The 19,595-nt window shown below is 40.8% G+C and overlaps 1 protein-coding gene across 6 annotated transcripts in view; it reads right to left on the bottom strand.

The window, feature by feature from the left end:
* Window positions 1-19,595, bottom strand: part of DDR2 (discoidin domain receptor tyrosine kinase 2) — a 160,967-nt gene that overhangs the window by 19,656 nt on the left and 121,716 nt on the right. For all 6 annotated transcript variants that reach the window (XM_067728477.1, XM_067728480.1, XM_067728476.1 and 3 more), the window contains 8 exons: window positions 18,340-18,442; window positions 16,623-16,854; window positions 16,162-16,309; window positions 15,665-15,770; window positions 11,533-11,716; window positions 6,071-6,314; window positions 2,681-2,743; window positions 1,745-1,875 (listed from right to left, as the gene is read on the bottom strand). In XM_067728477.1, the coding sequence (XP_067584578.1) occupies window positions 1,745-1,875; window positions 2,681-2,743; window positions 6,071-6,314; window positions 11,533-11,716; window positions 15,665-15,770; window positions 16,162-16,309; window positions 16,623-16,854; window positions 18,340-18,442 (1,211 nt within the window). The remainder of the gene's footprint in view (window positions 1-1,744; window positions 1,876-2,680; window positions 2,744-6,070; window positions 6,315-11,532; window positions 11,717-15,664; window positions 15,771-16,161; window positions 16,310-16,622; window positions 16,855-18,339; window positions 18,443-19,595) is intronic.

The raw sequence follows: 19,595 nt of genomic DNA, 5'->3' as shown, positions 1-19,595 counted from the left end.
TAAGTATCCTGCAGATAATGCTACAGCATAAGGCTATTTTGAGCAATGTATTTGGAATACATAGGTATGCTTAAGGGTCTTCTACAAAAAAATTCTTTCCCCCAGAAGAAATCCTGTGTCATTCCAGAGCATCTTGAGTTATCTTACTCAGGATGTACAGGGACAGAAAGAATTTCTTGAAGGACCAAGTTAAATATTCAAGGGCAAAATTTTTGTTCTCCCTTTTACCTGGAGAGTCTCCAATCCAAAATTCTTCTCCCAGACCATGAATATATGCCAGTGGGACTCAGAAGAAAGACTCAAAGAGTGGTAAATTCTGGCTCAAATAAAGAGAAAAATAGCTCACAGAGAAGAGAACACAGACTCTCCCCCATCAACTAAAATGCAGTCATAACAGACTGTTCAGTAAGAACACAGCTTCAAGCTGTCCAACGAACCGTCAGACCATCAGCTGCTACCACCACCACTCTTTGCTACCCCGCATCCTGGAATTTAGATACCACGTGTGTTCTAGCATTCTAAAAGACAAAAGGTTTTGATGTTGCCTCATCATGCCAGTGGGTGAGCTCTCTGTGGATTCTGCCTTTCAGCCTTCAGTCACTATTTATGGATTGAAACTTTTAATTTAATTTTTTAGACTAATGTTAGAAGTCTCTGTGGGAAGCAAAGAGACCCTCTCTTCTGTGAAATATTCCTGCCTAAAGTCCTTAAAATAAACCTCAATCATCTCAGAACTTGAATGTGTAACATATCAGAAGGAATTGCATGCTACTTGTCTGGGTCATTCCCCTCACTTTTCTGATTTCAGCCCCTTCCTCTTGTCCTACCCACAAAGAGTTCAGAAGGTTCCAGTCCACTCTCACAGTGCCCTTTCCCTTTGTCTAATATGTACTCTACATAGGCACTGGTCTCCTGAGATCCCATCCCCAAATATTTAGGCTATAAACACAATCAGCCTATTCCCTCCCTCCTGTTCCCTGCCCTCGATGGGCACCTCAAAGCCTCACAGCCCAGAGTATCTATGGTCTCTCACAGTCCACATCCATTTGAGCTCACTGACCAGGGACAAGGTCCATGACTAAAGGTAGAAACACTTTATCATCAGCCAACCCCAAGAGTATCACACATTTAGCAGCAGTGCCCAGAATTGCTATCTGGTCTAAGACACCAAGAAAAGTCGTAGATATTCCATCCGTGGTGAAAGGTATATATTTTAGAAGAAAAGAAGTCAACAAATTTCAAGACTGACAATTAGAACAAGCATAGAAAGCATAGAAAGTATGACCTTGAGCACATCACATTTTCTCATCAGCAAAACAGTTAAATATAACTACTCTGCCCAACTCACAATTATTCAGTGAGGTTCAAGGAAAATCAAGGAAAAAGTCTTTGCAGACTGTAAAGTGTTAGACAAATGTAATAGAAAGTATATAGATCATTTGGCCTAGACTAAAAGAATCTGAGGAGGCACTCAGAAGGATGCATAACCATAACTTTCTTTTTTTGGGGCCGTACCATGTGGCATGCAGGATCTTAGTTCCCCAACCAGGGGGGAAGCATGTGCTCCCTGCAGTGGAAGCACAGAGTCCTAATCACTGGACTGGCAGGTTCTCCCCAACCATAACTTTCAAGTACAAAAAGAAGTAGGAATAGAACTGTGAGAAACTTGGCTTGGATATTAACGAAGCAGCACAGGAAAGGATGGAGCCGCTTCCTACCCCGGGATTGTCCTGCACTTCCTCACCTTCTCCAGCATTTTCTGCCAGAACTGCCTCCAGAGGATGATGACAATGATAGCCAGGAGGATGAAGATTATGGCCACTAAGCAGCCAATCAGGATTCGAGTGTTGCTGTCATCAACTTTAAGCATTGGATCTGTAACCAGGAAAAGAAGGACGAAGAATATTATCATCTCAAGGGGCAAGGAAGAGCATAAGGGCTTGGACTAGAGATAAGAAGGCAGAACCTATTCCTTCAGGATAATTCCACAAGATGCCACTTAACACTTGGTCTTGCTACTCTTGTATTCCTGTGCTCTTATATCCTACAGCCCTCCTCCATGGGATAGTAGCTTCCTCTTCCTCATGTATTAGACTGGATAATGGAGAGGTTTTCCATTCCTCCCAAAATTTTGCTCCCTTTATACCACGGCCCCTAATCACACCTCATGAAAAACAGGTGAAGAATCAGTTTCACTCTGCATTGAGACATGCCAAGGCAGCTGAGAGTCCTCTTTGGAGACACTTGATCACGTGTTTCCCAGATTGCTGACTTGTACAGCCAGTGACTGTTTGAAGCAATGCATACACTTTTCCATATTTCTCTCCAATTGGAGAGACTAGCTTTTTGTTCCATTCATTCATTGAGATCCCTACAATGGGTCTCACCTAGAAATAGCCCTTTCCCTGTTTTGGCTCCAAGCTTCCCAAACTTCTAAGAAGCAGTTGGAACAGCTCCAGACTCTGCCTCAGCAGAAGAATCACATGGACCAGCAGGGAAGAGAGTGAGGTTGGGCCCTTAACTTTGGAGGTGGTCTGTCCTATCTTTCCAGAGCTACTCTTCATTGAAAGCCACCTGGTATCAAGCCTGCTACACAGTCAAGCCTTTGCAAATCTCCACCCTTCTTCATCCTCCAGGAGGTCCCTTCAACTTAACTTTTATAACCAAGAAGCATACATACCATAGGTTGTGGGTGCCACAGGCGATGTGGGAAGGGCTCCAGAGTTGTTGTACATAGCAGCATCTGTCACAAAACAAGGGTGAGTCAGAGCTGGGAAGAAGACAGCTCGGTAGTGGTTTTTCTGAAGGCAGGTTGTAAGCTAGCACTTTGCGAAATCGATTTACTGGCTTGCTACAAGCCTTTCTTAGAAATTAAATCATATAATATATTAAGTAAAAAATATTGCCATTCATCTAAATAGTAAGGGTAACTTTCCTTTTGTAAAAATTTTGTTTCAATTATTACCTACTAAGTGTCATGGTACAAAAAAGTTAAAGAGAGTTATCAGAGGGCTGTGACCACACATTATCATAAATCATGCATAGGAAGTGAGATCTAAATTCAACAAAATGTAGAGAGAATACAATGGGTAAGTAGACATAGGACAGACATAGGGTTCAGATGCGCTTTCCCTTCAAGGAAATTACAGTGTTTTACAAAGAGTTTTCACTATGCCTCAGAGTCCTAGCTCTTTAATTTATAAATTAAGCCTTCTTCCTTAGCTAGTGGGAAGCAGCCGCATGGCACAGGGATATTGGCTCGGTGCTTTGTGACAGCCTGGAGGGGTGGGATAGGGAGGGTGGGAGGGAGGGAGACGCAAGAGGGAAGAGATGTGGGAACGTATGTATAGGTGTAACTGATTCACTTTGTTGTAGGGCAGAAGCTAACACACCATTGTAAAGCAATTATACCCCAATAAAGGTGTTAAAAAAAAAAAAAAAAAGAAATAGAGTACCCTTTACAGTCATGTTGAAGCTTCTAGGACTAGCTACCAAAAGTGTATTTGACAGATTGATGTTGGTAACTAATTTTTCCCTCTGACTTGTCTAATCAAGGGGGTCAAGAATTAGAATATGCAAAGACTATCAGTAATAATAAATAATAATTAGGCAGCAATAATAAGTTATTGGAGTATTTGTTACAACAGCCCACCCTACCCCAAATAATATACTCCTGCCTAAGTCTGATTTAGATTTACTTCTTCTTTGGCTCCGTAGTACCCAGTGCCTATATCATTTAGTACATACCACAGTGTTTCATATTTTAAGTTTACTCATCCATCTTCTATGAAACATTGGGCACCTTTAGGTCAAGGGCATTGTCTTGTTGTCATTGTAACCTAATAAATAAGACAGTGCATGGTATATAGTAGATGCTCAATAATGTTTTATGCATGAATGCACACATGTTCATTGTAAGTAGTATATGGTATAAAGAGGAAGTAACAGTGAAGGAGATATACAAGGAACAATCAGATAAGTGCTGTAAAGTCAGACCCTTAAGACTGAGATTCAAGACAGTGTCTAAAAGGACTCTGGTCAGTAGAATAAAAAAGAAGAGATTCTCAGGAAGAAACTGTTTTGAATTAAGTAATTATATTCCTCTTTGAGATGTACCATTGACCCTTGAACAACGTGCAGGTTAGGGGCACTGAGTACTCTGCGCAGTGGAAAATCTGCATATAACTTAAAATCAGCCCTCCATATACATGGTTCTTCCATATCCGAGGTTCTGCATCCATGGATTCAACCAACTGTGGATTGTGTAGTACTGTAATATTTACTATGGAAAAAAATCCATATAGAGATAGACCCGTGCAGTTCAAACCCATGTTGTTCACGGGTCAACTGTACATATATGATACTTAGTGACTTCTATTTTGATTAAGAGATGGATGCTTCTCTAAGGCAGGTAAAGAATCCTGTCATAAGATTTAAATCCTCAGAGAGGGAACTTCCCTGGGGCACAGTGGATAAGACTCCACACTCCCAATGCAGGGGGCCTGGGTTCGATCCCTGGTCAGGGAACTAGATCCTGCATGCACGCTGCAACTAAGAGTTCGCATGCCGCAACTAAGGAACACATGTACTGCAACCAAGGAGCTGGCGAGCCACCACTAAGAAGCCTGCAAGCTGCAACTAAGGAGCCCGCCTGCTGCAACTAAGACCCAGCGCAACCAAATAAGTAAATTTTTAAAAAATCCTTTTTTTAAACACACCTCTAAAAATGTGTCCTCTTTAATGTTAGTGAGGATGAAAACCAAAATAAAATCTATTAGATACCACTGAAGGTTGCTAGAGCATTGACTCATTACTCTGTAAATTGATGAAAAAATTAATTATGTATGCTGCCCTTCCAACATGAACTGTATTTCAGGGTTAACAAGCATATGGGGAATAGTTCTCCTATTCAGAAGAAACTCAGGTAATAAATGCAGAAGGAATAAAAGAATTAGAAAATCACCATTTAGCAACTCCTAATGAAATAATTTAAGCACTGGTCATCAATGGAGGATAAAACCTAAGGAGAAAGTTCATTGGGAACTTTTCAATGAAAGGATAACCACCTGAGCCCAGAGATCAATCTTAGCATCACTAAAAGTAAGAGATTCTAACATAACATCCCCATGATGAGGTTCAGCATAGAGTACACAGCACTATCCATGAAAAATCCTTGGCAAAAATGAATACTGAATTTGAATCAAGTTCACCTGTAGATATAACCACCAGTCTACAGGATGACAGAGGACAGAAGCTCCAGTAAAATTACACCACAGAAAGTAATCAGCAAAACCAGAATGGAATTATTTTTAAAAAACTGTTTTAGGTTAACAGAGATACCACCTAGTAATATAATAAAGGAAATACACCAAGAGGGGCTAATTAGTTGGATCCTAATTCAATCAAGCCAACTGTAGTAAGACACTATTAGATAATCAGGGATACTTGAATGTGGACTGGCTATTATATTATATTAAGGAATTATTTACTAACTAATAAATTTGTTGGATGTAATAATGGCATTATTATGAAGGTAATGTTATTTTCTCAGGTGTATTCTAAAATTTTAGTAGTGAAATCAAATAATGTCTCAGATCTGCTTCAAAATACTGTACCAAAAAGGGAGGGATAAAGGAAACAAGCATGACAAAAAAAAAATATCAATGGTTAGTAAAGCTAGGTGATGGATGGGGGTTCATTGTTCTCTTTACTTTTATTTAGACATCTTCATTTAAATATTTTAATAATGTTTAGGTGCCCTTCCCCTTAACTGGCTTGATTTACATAAAGGTTTTAACACATTGTACTCATTTTCTTTAATCCTTTATCTTACATCTCTTTTAGACAAATATGTGTGAGAGCCAAGTAAACATTCTGTCCACTTCTACATCCTCATCCCTACCCTTCCACAACTACACTAGTCGCAGAAAAGAGTCCCTCTATCTACCCATGAGAAGCCACCTGTACAACCGTCCTCCTTTCAGACACCCGCCAGTGAGAAGCTCTGGACACTGCCTTCCTCCTTCACCACCCTGCTCCCAGTTCCCTAAGGGGCCCCCGAGCTCCCAACCTGATTGGAAGGTGATCTCACTGAACATCATCCAGGTGTCAGCAAAATGGTATTGGCACTTGATGGCACTGGCCATGCGGTGGTGGAGGGGCACCGTGACGAACCGAGCACTGGGGTTGACGTCATCCAGGACAAGGGGGAAGGAGACAGCGTTAGGTTCCCATTCATTGGCTTCAGAGCGAAAGTAGCACTGTACCTCCTTAAAAATCTTCACACCTTTGGCAAACATGTTGTTGCAGTGGACCTGGCAGAGAAAGAGGCATGTGAGTGACAGGGTGACCCTGTTGGGTGGCACTAGGGACACACTGCAACCTAACCCAGTAAGATCTTAGACCTGCCAAATTTCTCTGATCACCACCCTTGGTGAATAATTGGTGCTCTGCAGTCTTGCGTTTTTCCCTTCTAGGAATCTCACAGTGGCAGTGATACCTTATAAAACCTGGGCTGCTACCCCAGTCACCTCTTTGCAATTGTGCTCCCCTGGCTACCTCACTGCATGCTGCTGGGAGTAGCGTCCTTATCTGTTAAATGAGGGCTGGACCAGCATCCTCTCAGTTCCTTCCTTGCCCTGAACTCTCTCTGCTCTATAACCCAACCACTCCAGTCCTCTCAACCACGGTTGCTATCTGCCCAGAATGGAGCTATTCTGAACTACTTTCTCCTATGTACATTCCAAAGCCAGTCCACTTCTTTCAACAGGTTTCGATGAGAAACCTGAAATAACACACAATCCAATATAATTTCATCTTTCTCTTTAGAAATCTCATTTCCACTGCCAGGTATTAGCATTTGTCAGCCAGAGACACAAAACTTAATTATCTCTCTTAATTAAATTCAGCTTAGGTAAAGCCATTCTGATGAGAGCCTCAAATCTTCCTCATAGATATTTTCTGAGATGAGAAAAAAAGGCCTTTAGGAAGGTAGCTTTTTTGTTGTACCTTCCTTGGGATGAATTAACAGTTCTAGTTTATTGAACACAAGTAAATGGAACAAGGCTAAGAACAAAATCAAAGAAATACCAACTACAGCTTCAATACATTTTTCAGATGTTTTGAAATCTGCAAAGTGTTGGATAAGTAGCCTGTGGGGAAGGTAATAATCTTTCCTACAGATGTTTTGGGAATCCTTCTAGAATGCAAGTAAATAGCATAGGATTTCATTCTCCTGTGGACTTAACATATTTATGTAATAAATAGAATATATTTTAAAATGCATTTATATATAAATATATATGTTTCAGAATCTCTTTCAATTTATTTTTTCTTGATTTGTATAGTAAAATTTTTTCTATTTTTCCAAAAATAAGGTCTTGGATTTATGATCCTTTCTATAGTTTTCTGACTTTAATTAATTGGTTTATGCATTTATCTTTGATGTTAGACGGATGGACCTAGTGGCAGGGCAGGAATAAAGATGTAGACATAGAGAATGGACTTGAGGACATGGGGTAGGGGGGAAGGGGGAAGCTGGGGCAAAGTGAGAGTAGCATCGACATATATACACTACCGAATGTAAAATAGACAGCTAGTGGGAAGCAGCAGCATAGCACAGGGAGATCAGCTCAGTGCTTTGCAATGACCTAGAGTGGTGGGATAGGGAGGGTAGGAGCGAGGCTAAAGAGGCAGGGGATATGGGGATATATGTATGCATATGGCTGATTCACTTTGTTGTACAACAGAAACTAACACAGTATTGTGAAGTAATTACACTCCAATAAAGATTTAAAAAAATAATAAAGAATGTATTCAGTACCATGAATTTTATTCAGTGTGGTTTTATATGTATCCCATTTGTTTTGATATATGTAATTTTTCATTTTCTAAATGCTTTGTGGATTTGATTTTCTTTTCTTTTTTATTTGTTTTGTTTTGTTTTGTTTTGTTTTGTTTTTATTGGAGTATAATGGCTTTACAATGGTATGTTAGTTTCTGCTTTATAACAAAGTGAATCACTTATACATATACATATGTTCCCATATCTCTTCCCTCTTGCGTCTCCCTCCCTCCCACCTTCCCTATCCCACCCCTCCAGGCGATCACAAAGCACCGAGCTGATCTCCCTGTGCTATGCGGCTGCTTCCCACAAGCTATCTACCTTACGTTTGGTAGTGTATATATGTCCATGCCTCTCTCTCGCTTTGTCACAGCTTACCCTTCCCCCTCCCCATATCCTCAAGTCCATTCTCTAGTAGGTCTGTGTCTTTATTCCTGTCTTACCCCTAGGTTCCTCATGACAGTTTTTTTTTCTGAAATTCCATATATATGTGTTAGTTTACGGTATTTGCCTTTCTCTTTCTGACTTACTTCACTCTGTATGACAGACTCTAGGTCTATCCACCTCATTACAAATAGCTCAATTTCATTTCTTTTTATGGCTGAGTAATATTCCATTGTATATATGTGCCACATCTTCTTTATCCATTCATCCAATGATGGACACTTAGGTTGTTTCCATCTCCAGGCTATTGTAAATAGAGCTGCAATGAACTTTTTGGTACATGACTCTTTTTGAATTTTGGTTTTCTCAGGGTATATGGCCAGTAGTGGGACTGCTGGGTCATATGGTAGTTCTATTTGTAGTTTTTTAAGGAACCTCCATACTGTTCTCCACAGTGGCTGTATCAATTTACATTCCCACCAACAGTGCAAGAGGGTTCCCTTTTCTCCACACCCTCTCCAGCATTTATTGTTTCTAGATTTTTTGATGATGGCCATTCTGACTGGTGTGAGATGATATCTCATTGTAGTTTTGATTTGCATTTCTCTAATGATTAATGATGTTGAGCATTCTTTCATGTGTTTGTTGGCAGTCTGTATACCTTCTTTGGAGAAATGTCTATTTAGGCCTTCTGCCCATTTTTGGATTGGGTTGTTGATTTTCTTTTAAACGCTGTATTTTAACTATAATCAGAGCAGGGAGGGAAATACGCAGTACTTTGCCTAAGAAGTAAAAAACTACTCTCTAGAAGACTTCAGTGACCTGAAAGTCGTCTTTTACTTTTCATTTGTCTCAGAAAAATTAAAATATGGTAGACACCTGCTTGGCCTGCTAGTCCTGAGAAGACTAGCTCTGAGTCAGCTCCTGAGAGGTTTCTGGCACCTTCTAAATGCAGACATATGCTTTTGAATAATTTTGATCTGTGATAAACTAGTTAAACAGGAGCTCCTGGGGACTCAGGAAGATCAAAGTCAATTGAACGAATATTATAACTTTATGGGGACTTTAAAATACATTTTATTATTTTTGTGACTAGAAATTCTCCCAATGATCTATAATGAATTGATACACATGTTCATAGGTACATATTGGGTATACACATTATTCAGCAATACAAATAAATTTTTCCTTGAAGCATACATAGTTTTGTTACTGGGCATATTTCCCTCCACACCCCCCCCCATAAACCTGTAAAGAATAATGTGTTAACACACGATTTCACACACATTTTACAACTTCCCAAGAGCCATTTTGAGCAACACACTGGCAGATTGGGTATGTGTTGATCCTTCAGTTCTCATCATTTAACTAATAGCTATTAATCCAACTAGGAGATATTATCATCTTAACATGTGAGAGTGATGTAGTAGACATGCATTTTCTTTTTGACTCCAGGTTTGTGCCAAGAATAACAAATTTTTATTTATTGGGAATGATACAGTTTCCCTTCTTCAGTGTCCCCATGTCATTCTACATACCTTCTTTTGCAAATAAATAGTGTCTTCCCCCACTGAACTGCAAATTGCCCCAAGGTAGGGACCATTTCTTATTCATCTGTTTACCCCCAGAACCTAGAATTCAGGTTTAACGTCTAATCTGGTCACTTTTTGCATGGACTTTTCTTCCATTCCTTTCTCTCTGAAACATACTTGGGATTGAGTAAGAAAAAAGGAAAAACTATCATTTGAGCTAAGTATCAGGAAACTCACCATACCAACGGAAAGGTCCTCAACCCTTACATCCAGGGTAGGCTCTCCTGAAAGGCCCTACCCCAGAGAAAATGGAAATCAGGCCTTAAGTCCCCCCGTCCAGTTCTTCTCATGGTCTGCACTTACCTCTCTCCAGAGCACACCCAGTCTGGGCTTCTCCCAGGTCTTTCAGCTTCCATCCAAGTACTCAATGAAATTTACCTACTCACTCTTAACTACTCTGTAATAGTTAACTGATAAAATAACTTCTGCTATTGCATTTAAGACATTAATTTTTTTTTATTGTTTTACTCCCCCTGAGGTAAAATACTTGCATTTTAATACAGACTTCTGGGTGATGGTGTTTCAGAAAAAACAAACCCAAAAACCTAATAATTTACATTTGAGGCCTTAGAAAAACCACCTCATTTCACCCTTGAATCTCACTCATTGGATAACCAACTCCTCTGACTGGGCAAAGAGTCACGGAGGTCCACAGAGAAGACAAACTGAAACCCTGGGCCTGAGGTCTAGAATCCGGATGGTGGCCCAGCCAGGAGTCACAGTGATTCCTCCTGCCTGGCCCCAGTCCTTCTTCAAGTTTCTGTTTATAGTTAGGAAAATACTATTATATTCTCAGTGTCTTACTGATGTTCATCATATCTCCTCCTCCTTCTACCCCAGGTGGCAGAGATATTTATAACCATAAATGGCTAGAGTAGGCAATAAGGTATATCATTTGTTCACTTGCAAACATTTATTGAGCCTGTATATATTAAGTGTCAGACGCTTGGGTACAAAGACCAGAAAGCAGAGTCTGAGAAGGAGCTTGAGGTCTAGTAAGAGAACCAGACACATAGACAGATAACTGATAATAGATAGGAAACAAAGAACTCTGGGAACAGAACAGTATGGGATCTTCTGTCGTGATTTCTTAGTGCTGTGGGCATGGAGGAAACACTCAGGGATGGGAAGTGGTTCAAAATACAAAGCTCCTTCTTCTTCCATTGAGAATCAGAGCTGCAATGAGACACGCTTACTGGTAAGAGTGTGTCCCCTCCCTGCAGAGGGCTGGGTGGGGCCATGGAATGACTTCCAAGGGCCCTCATCACTACTGCCTTTGTGGGCCACTCCCTCCACAAAAAATATGTTAAAATTATATTTTACAACTGTTTTGTTAAAAAGGTAAAAACTTTCAACGTTAAGGCTCATTTCTTTTATTCTGACAGTAAAAGAAGTTAAAGGCCCATTTCCATGGGCCTTACAAGTATCGTGGGTCCCAGACACTGTGCCCACTTTGCATAATGGATATGTCCACTCTGGTGTTGAGACAACAACAACAGCCAAATACATTGTGAAACAGTGACCTAATCTAACATCCTTATTTACAAATGAAGAAACAAGCCCAGACAGATGAAGTGACTCAAGAGATGCGTGCAGCTAGTTAGCAGCAGAATATGTGCTTGAATGCCATTCTGCTGGTACCACCCTAGGGTTCTTTCCAGCATGCTTTTTCCCTACACCATGATTTTGGCTTCTACGCCTAACTCCACTGACCTTCATAGTAGTAAAATTCCTGATGCGGTCAAACTCAAACATGATCTCGATGTAACCATTGGTGGCACTCTCATTTCTCCAGCCCACGTAGTCATAGCCTGGCCACACATGGTACTCATGGGTCTGGGTGAAATCATCCAGGCCAGACACCCCATCGGTCAATTGGCCCAGCCCTTCAGTCATGCTGCTCAAGCCAAAAGAGGAGAAGGAAAAGGGAGAGAGGAACCTGGAGTTAATTACATATTCATGGCAGAGTTTTACCCAGTTTCTTCACCCCAGGTTTTGTAAGAGCTGATTATCTCGGAGGTTGAAGAATTATGAAAAATCCAATATATTTTGTAGTACTGACTCATTTATCCTGCATCAGTGGAGAACTAAGAATTTCATATAAATGAATTTTACGAAATATTTGATGCTTAACTCTATAATAGCAAAGCTTTTAAATACCTTTTTTAAATCATTTTATAGGAAAAGCTTTCTATGATCTATTGTATCCTTACCTGTTCTTATATACTTAACAAGTCTTTATATAATGATTCAATATTATCAAATGCATTTGACTAATTCATCCATTAATGAGTAAATGAATGAATGCATAGAACAAATACTACAGCAGATGGTGGCACTTGCTCATCGCTAAATAAATGGTCCCAGAGCTGGTTGGAAACTTTTCTGACTTTACTTTGACTGCATGTTGTCATTGTTCAGTGAATCAAATCCAGGGAAGCCAGTCATGCCTTCTTCTACCCCACATCTCCAACAACTTGATTCGATATCGAACAAAAGGGGGAAAAAGTAACTTCTAACAAATTTAAATACTGATTTACATTTAAATTTAATTACATTTGAAGAATACTAGACTCATGGAGTAAAATGCATGGACCACATGGGAGTCTCAGGCACTGGATTTCGTTTTATTTTCTAGCTTGGCACCCTTTTCACTTCCGAGTGTAAGGCTCTGTTTGAATGGCTGAGTTTGCCAGAAGCCTGACTGCTGGGTGGGATGGATGTGTATTGATGTTAATTTGACTACGTGAAGAACATAAAGAGACCTCCTTCTGTTTATGGAGGGACAGAACAAGAACCCATCGTGTGGAACTTCTCTCTCCTCAAGCTCTGGAAGATATGTCGAGAGTCTCCCAAATGAAGAGATTGGGATATTCACACTCAAGCAATACTCCATATGACCCATGAGGTTATAGGCAGACCAATGTTATGTAAAATTTGTGAATTACCAAAAAAAAAAAAAAAAGGATTAAGAGTGATTATGCCAGCCTTACAGGTACATTTTTAAATATACTTGTTCATTGAAAAATGTTTGGCAAATTATAAAATTTGACTGGCCTTATCCACAGTGACCAGAGCCTGGATCTCCCTTCCAAGGTTTTGCCATCTTTTTCTTCTCTCTACAGATCAGAAGGCTAGGAGAACATAAGTTTACTTGCAATGAATATATTTCCCATTATCCCCAGAAAAATAAATCCCCATGAAAGTCTTCAGAAAAGCAGTACAAATTAGAAGGAATGCTTAGTCAATTTCTCTTTCATCAAAATTTAATCAATAAGGAAAGAAACTTTCCCTGTTTACTTCATATACTTTAGAATTGTTAGAATTTCTACAACAGTATATATTACTTTTAGAATTTTTTTAAAATTTAAATAAGTAACTTTTGCTACTATGACTATTTATTTCCTGAGAGCTTGAATTAGGTAACTCTGTATCTCATCACTTAGCCACCCCCCAGCTAGGTAGCTCATGCCCTCAATTATTAGATGGAAGCTGGCTGTGTCTAAATCTCTGTGATTATTTTGTTATCTTTCCTCTGGGGTTCATCCAGAGCCATATTTCCAGTTACCTGCCTTATTTCTCTATTTGAATGTCCTGTCAGTCCCTTGAACTTATATTCCAAACTGAATCCATCATCATCCCTTTCTAAACTAAGTCTTTCACCTAGGTTTCCCAATTCTGTCAATTATGCTTCTCTTCCATATCCACTAAGGGTCCCTGGCACATGATAAGCATTCAAAATATGTTTGTTGAATGAATAAATGTTGTCTCCATTGTTTTAGACTATTGTTTCATCTAACTCTTTTTCTCACATTACTGTCTTGCCCCCTGCATCCAATCAGACTACAAATATTCCCTAAATGAGTATCTTTCTCATTCCCATTCCCACAGTCAGCATTATGGCCTGGGTCATTAATTCTTTTCATCTGACAGAATTTGGAATTAGAAAATGTCCCCCTCATCTCCTCCCTTCCTATTCAAATCTAAACTTTGAATGCAGCTTGATTAATCTGTCTGAAGCACAGCTCCCATCATGCTCTTCCCCAGCTTTAAAAACCTTCAGTGACACATTGCGTTGATGATGTTGGTAAAGAACAACTCCTCCTCCCCTCTTCTTCCTGGCCCTGACATTCAAGTTCCTCCAAAATATGACAAAATCCGCCTTGCTATGCTTCTAATGTACTGCCTTGCTACATAAATATGGCCCATGGTTAACTAAACTGCTGATCTTTCCCAGACATTCCCCTAAACTTTACAACCATGATTCTTTTGTCATCATGGTATTCCCTCTGCCTAAAATGCCATTTCAAGATTCTTTGCCTGTGAAAGTTCTACCCATCCTTTGGGGTCATTTCAGATTTCCTCTATTCTATTATGTTTTAACTGGTCCTCCAATCAGATAATAACTTACATGTATATAGCACATTATCTCTACAAAATGCTTTCCTTATATACTTTTTTTTTATCACTTCAGTCTCATAGTAAACAGAAATAATTTTATGACATGAATCCAGGTGTTTTCACTCCCAATGCTCTGTTTTCCTTCTATAGCTTCCTTGTTTCTTTGAATCCCAAAGCACTCATTGTGTATCTCTTACTCTTATGCTTGTATCATAGTAATTTATATCCTGGTTTAGTCCCCATTCCTAACTGTGAGCTTCTTAAAGGTAGGACCAATGACTTTATTATATTTGAATCCCTACCAAATTCCTTGCACATAGTAACAGTTGATTAGCAAACACTCACTAAACTAAACTGAATTCAATTGACCTCTGATTTCCTCTGTGCCTTGAGTTGATGGCAGTTGGGTGTGGCTAAGTGAAATGATGCCAAGACAGATTATGTAAAAGGGGAAGAACAGTGACTAAGCAGATGGAGAGGAAGTGATTAGTAATAGAAGACTGGATGAGTGGGGCATGGAAGCTTCACACAAGGCATGGAAGCTGGAGGGCAGCAGTTTATTCTTCACACCCAAGACAATGGAAGTGCTGTAATTCCACACTCCTCTTCCTGAGACTCAATAATCTCTCTCTCAACCACCAGCAACCTCCACCATCTGGTGTGGACTTCACTATGGTCTAACTTCTCTGCCAGGCTCAATCTTTGCAGACAAAGATTAACCTAAGAGAGAAAAGTGTTGAAGTGGGGTAGAAGAAGAACGGCAAGACTTGGAGTGAATTGGGATAGGTGGGAACATCTCTTATCCAACCCTAAGTTCATTCTGTATCTGAACATACTTCACCATGGCCTTCCCTTGGTTCATTTCATGTATCCATTGGCCCTTCTGCTGTTCCCAGTTCTAGCTTTTGCTATAGTCAGGCCATTCTGGTCCTCATCCCTGATTCCCTTCTTCTGCTCCCCTCTACCTACCTCCTCTGCTCCAATTATCATCTCATCCTAGAATCTTTTCTTGTCTATTGTAAGCCTTAATAGTCTCCTTCTTTTCACAATTTCTAAAGCATTTACATTTCTGGGGTTCATTCTTTCTGAACTTCTTTACCTGTCCAGTTTATTATACTTGTAACTTCAAATCTTCTGTCCCTTTGTTTCCATAAGTAGGCTATTATTTTTGTCAGACCACACATCTTGTTTTGAGGGTCAAAAATTATGGCTACCGTACTTAGAGCCATACCACAAAGTTTAGCCCTTACTTTGTATAATTTGTTGTTTTCCTTCTGATTACTTTGTCTTCCCAAACTAGGCTCTTAGTTCCTTCCAAATAAAGACTACATATTTTACTTCGTCTAAATTCATCTCACAATGCCTAGTATAAGGGCTAAATAAACATTGGCTAGTTGACTGATTGAGTCATTGATTATTGTTCCCAGAACAATACAGAATTTACCTGTACCCAACGGCCCCATCATAGACAGAATCGTTCAGATAAATGATGGAGCCTCCTGGTAGTACAAACTGCTGTCCAGCTGGAGCATTATAAGACACCAAGCCATCTGCCAAAGGAAACACAGATGTGTCAGTGCCTTTGGGAAGGAGATGCACCTGCTGCTCAGAACAACTATCCCAGGGAACTACCTGAGGCTTCAAGACTGCAATCTTGAGCAATGTGTCCACCTAGGACTCAATCTGGGCACACAGGGAGTACTCCTCAGCAGCAGTCAGCAAAGTAACTTGGAATGCAGTATGCCAGGTGTGGGGCACCAAGTCCTGGGTGGATGAATAATATTCCTTTCTTTACTCTAACCAAGAGGGGATCACTTCTTGGAGATTAGTAATTCTGGTGAAAATCTTGGTGAAGGTAATTCCTCTTTCTGATTTGATTGCCTTTATTTCCGAGGGGCTGGGGTTTTTAATAAGGTCTACACGCTCTCTCTAGAGACCTACCTAGCCAGACACAGCCATAAAGCTCCACCCTCATGCACACATTCATGGAGTGATCAGTGACTGGGATAAAGCGGACAAATCTGGCCACAATGGGTGGCTCCAAGTCCTTTAGGAAAATGTCATAGGGGTTACTATTTCCATCCAGCACCTGAGAAGAGATAAAAGAAAGAGTGAGAAGATGCTATGAAGTTATGCTGACCCTTCTTCATTCCCCAAGTCATAATCTCTTTGATGGAACCTCTCCTTTTAATTCAAGGAGCAGAATGTATCCACTCAGCAGCCTTGATATCCCTATGTGTGCCCCCCACCCCACCCTCCTTCATCTTGGGTCACACATTTACAAGGGCATCCCAGGTCTGCAGACACACATACCTACATAGACAACCTGTGTACTTCCTCTTCTAGCCCAAGTCAAAATATGGTCCCAGACATCCCAGGGTCTGAATGTGTCTTCTTCTCACCTGTTTCCCATGCCGGTTCCGCCAAGAGATCCAGCGAGTGCCATCCCGACTGTAATTGATCTTGTACATGGGGGCAAACTCAATGCCATGGCCCCCTGCATGGCGCCCCTGGGTCCCCACCAGAGTGATAAAGTGCAGGGTGTGCAAGTCAATCTGAAGAAACTCCTTCAGGTCATCAGGTTCCACTGGAATCTCAGGACACCAGGCTCCGTCCCCTTCTTCTGAGTCCAGCCTTGGTTGACGAGGGTTGGGGGTAGAGGAAGGAACCACGAAACCACAGAGTTATTTACCAGTCCCCAGCAAGCAGCTGCCCAGTGCTGAAGAGAGACAGCAGGCTGAGAGTCCAGTCCAGATGGACTTTTTGGGCTCTCCCTACCAGTCTGACTGTCACCACAGTACCCACTTGTGGTCAGTTCCCTCTTCCTGGGGCACCATGAAACCCAGAAAGACAGTCACCACCAGGGAGCTATAAGCCTTCAGATGACATGGAGCCTTTATTTCCCATCCTGATTTAGTGATCTCAAGGGAGGTCCCATGCAGTGAAACCCTTCCTACCCTCTATTCCCCACTGAGTTATTTTACCACCCTCACCCCCAGCCCCCATTTTCAGTCTCAGCATAACAAGGCTAACCATTCCTTGCCTGGATATCAAGTTATAAGAGTGGGGAGGGAGGAATCATAAGACCTGCAGTGTGGGTTGTGTAATGTAGTGGAATTTTAACCAGCAGGGTGAGCATGGCAGCTCAGCAAAAAGCCATGGAAACCTATGGTGAAAGTGAGGGGTAAGAGTATGTCAGGGAATAGTAAATAATCTGGTTTCATTTTACTACCTCCAGGCTGAGCTACCCACAAACAAAACTGTGAAATCATTATAAGGCTTATTTTGGGACCCTCTTACCCCTTTCCCTCTTCCCTGGAATGTGCCTTCTCTCACAGACGGCACCTGCTCATTGTTGCTCCCTTCCAACCCCACCAAACATCACTCTAATCTTGCATACACTAAGACAGAAATCATGGAGGAGGTTTACAGGGTTGCTTTTCCTATGGATGATTCCATTTTAACAGAAATCAATGCTTTACACCAAAAGAACTAGATTCCAGGAAGAAGGTTACTTCTTAACAAGCTGAATAGTTTTTGACAATAATTTTTGACAAGCAATAGTTTATTGCTTTAAAGGACCCCTGATATTAGACCACAAGAAACCCAACACACTTTGTTTATGGATGAGGGTGGCCCTTCTATGTGAGGTATCCTTGAGAGGAGGGGAGAATTTGTTGGATGCCTCAATGTCTATTTAAGGCCTTGATGCCTTGTACTGTGATTGATGTTTCACAAACACCCACTGAGAAGAGGGCCATGTCTCCTAACTCTCAGTGACCTACCTAATCTGCACTTTTTCATAGGTACCACTGTAGTCCACTTCCTGCAGTAGCTCATGGTGAGAACGTGAGATAAAGAAAGTGCACTGCATATCAATAAGCCGATCTGCTGTGGGTGGTGTGGCTCCAGGGCCCCTGTGGTTAGGGTGAGGTTGCTAGACCAGCACGTGCTGCCGGGCCCCAAATTCTCTACTGAAAACATGCAGAGCAGGTCCACTTTGATGTCCTTCCCCCATTCCCACCAGCTCCCACCAAGTACCACGCTTCTTCCTTAGACCTGGAGTCAGTAATTCTGTCCAACCCAGAACTCAGGTGTTCTTGAGGCATCCATTCTCACCTTCCATATTTGGCAGCTGTGGACTCTGACCACTGACTGGAAGCTGTGATGTCTTCATCTGGAATGTGGCCTCCCGACATGCCCAGAGGATAGCGGCATATGGCTGAACCAAGAGAAACCAAAGAGAAAAGAGAGGAAATCCTTTTATTTTCAGAGACCCCCAGCTAGAATGCAATTGATTATTAGACAGGAAAGAGGGACTAGGCCCCTCTATGACCCCAGTTTGACCGCTATGACTCTCTCAGCCTTTTCTTCCTGGCCCTGCCTCCAAACTTATTAGCGTTCAATTTTCCAAGCATTTGAACCTCAGCTAACTTTATCTTTTGGTCCAAACTCTGACAATACTGTTATGTGCTGATTTATTCTTTTATTTGGTAATAACTCTATGGCCCATCCCCATTTCCTTATTAGCAGACATGCATTTCTAATCAGTTTCCCAACAGTGGTGAGCCGTACTCATAATCACTAGGTACCTTTTATGATCCATAGCGTTTTCTTTTCCTAGATAGCTGATTTCATGAAACTATGGAGCAGAGCTAAAAAAAACACCTCTCCTACAAAGGTACTGAACTCTCAGCTTTGGCCCCCATTGGTACCATGTTTTAGACTCTGGGTAAAAATAATAACCTCTGGAATTGGACTTCCTCCTCCATCCAAGACAGAGTAATAAAGACCAGATTTATTCTCCTGGGTGAAACAACCAGAAAACGGGAATAGTATATGAAAAATTGGATTTCAACATAATGAATATCAGACAACAAAGGGCAGCAATCCCTGAGAGACAGGAAACAAAGAAGATGAACCCTACAACTGCAAAAGCTTACTTCCATGAGAGAACGTCCAGGCTATAGCACAGTGAGTGAAAACTCCGGCAGAGGCTGGAGAATTCCCTGAGCTCAGAAGACAAAGGTAAGAGTCTGTAGAGGTCAAGGGGACTAGAGCTCTCAGGACGTAGGATTGCCGATAAAATACAGGATCCCTGGCTAAATTTAAATTTCAGATAAACAATGAATAATTTTTTAGTACAGATATGTCCCATGCCAAAAAAAAAAAAAAAATACCAGGCTTTAAGAGAAGCAGAGAGATAGAACCTATAATAAGAAAAATAAATAAATCAGTTGAAACTGATTCAGAATTAATATAGAAGTTAAATTAGAAAAGAAGAACACCAAAATAATTATAACTGTGTTGCATATGTTCAGAAATATAAGGGGAGCTATAGAGGATAGAGAAAAGAAGTAAGTCAAATTTCTAGA

The sequence above is a fragment of the Pseudorca crassidens genome, chromosome 2 (genome assembly GCF_039906515.1).
Source record: "Pseudorca crassidens isolate mPseCra1 chromosome 2, mPseCra1.hap1, whole genome shotgun sequence".
Classification (NCBI taxonomy): domain Eukaryota; kingdom Metazoa; phylum Chordata; class Mammalia; order Artiodactyla; family Delphinidae; genus Pseudorca; species Pseudorca crassidens.
The sequence above is the reverse complement of the archived record's forward strand: the minus strand, read 5'-3'. Positions and strand labels throughout refer to the sequence as shown.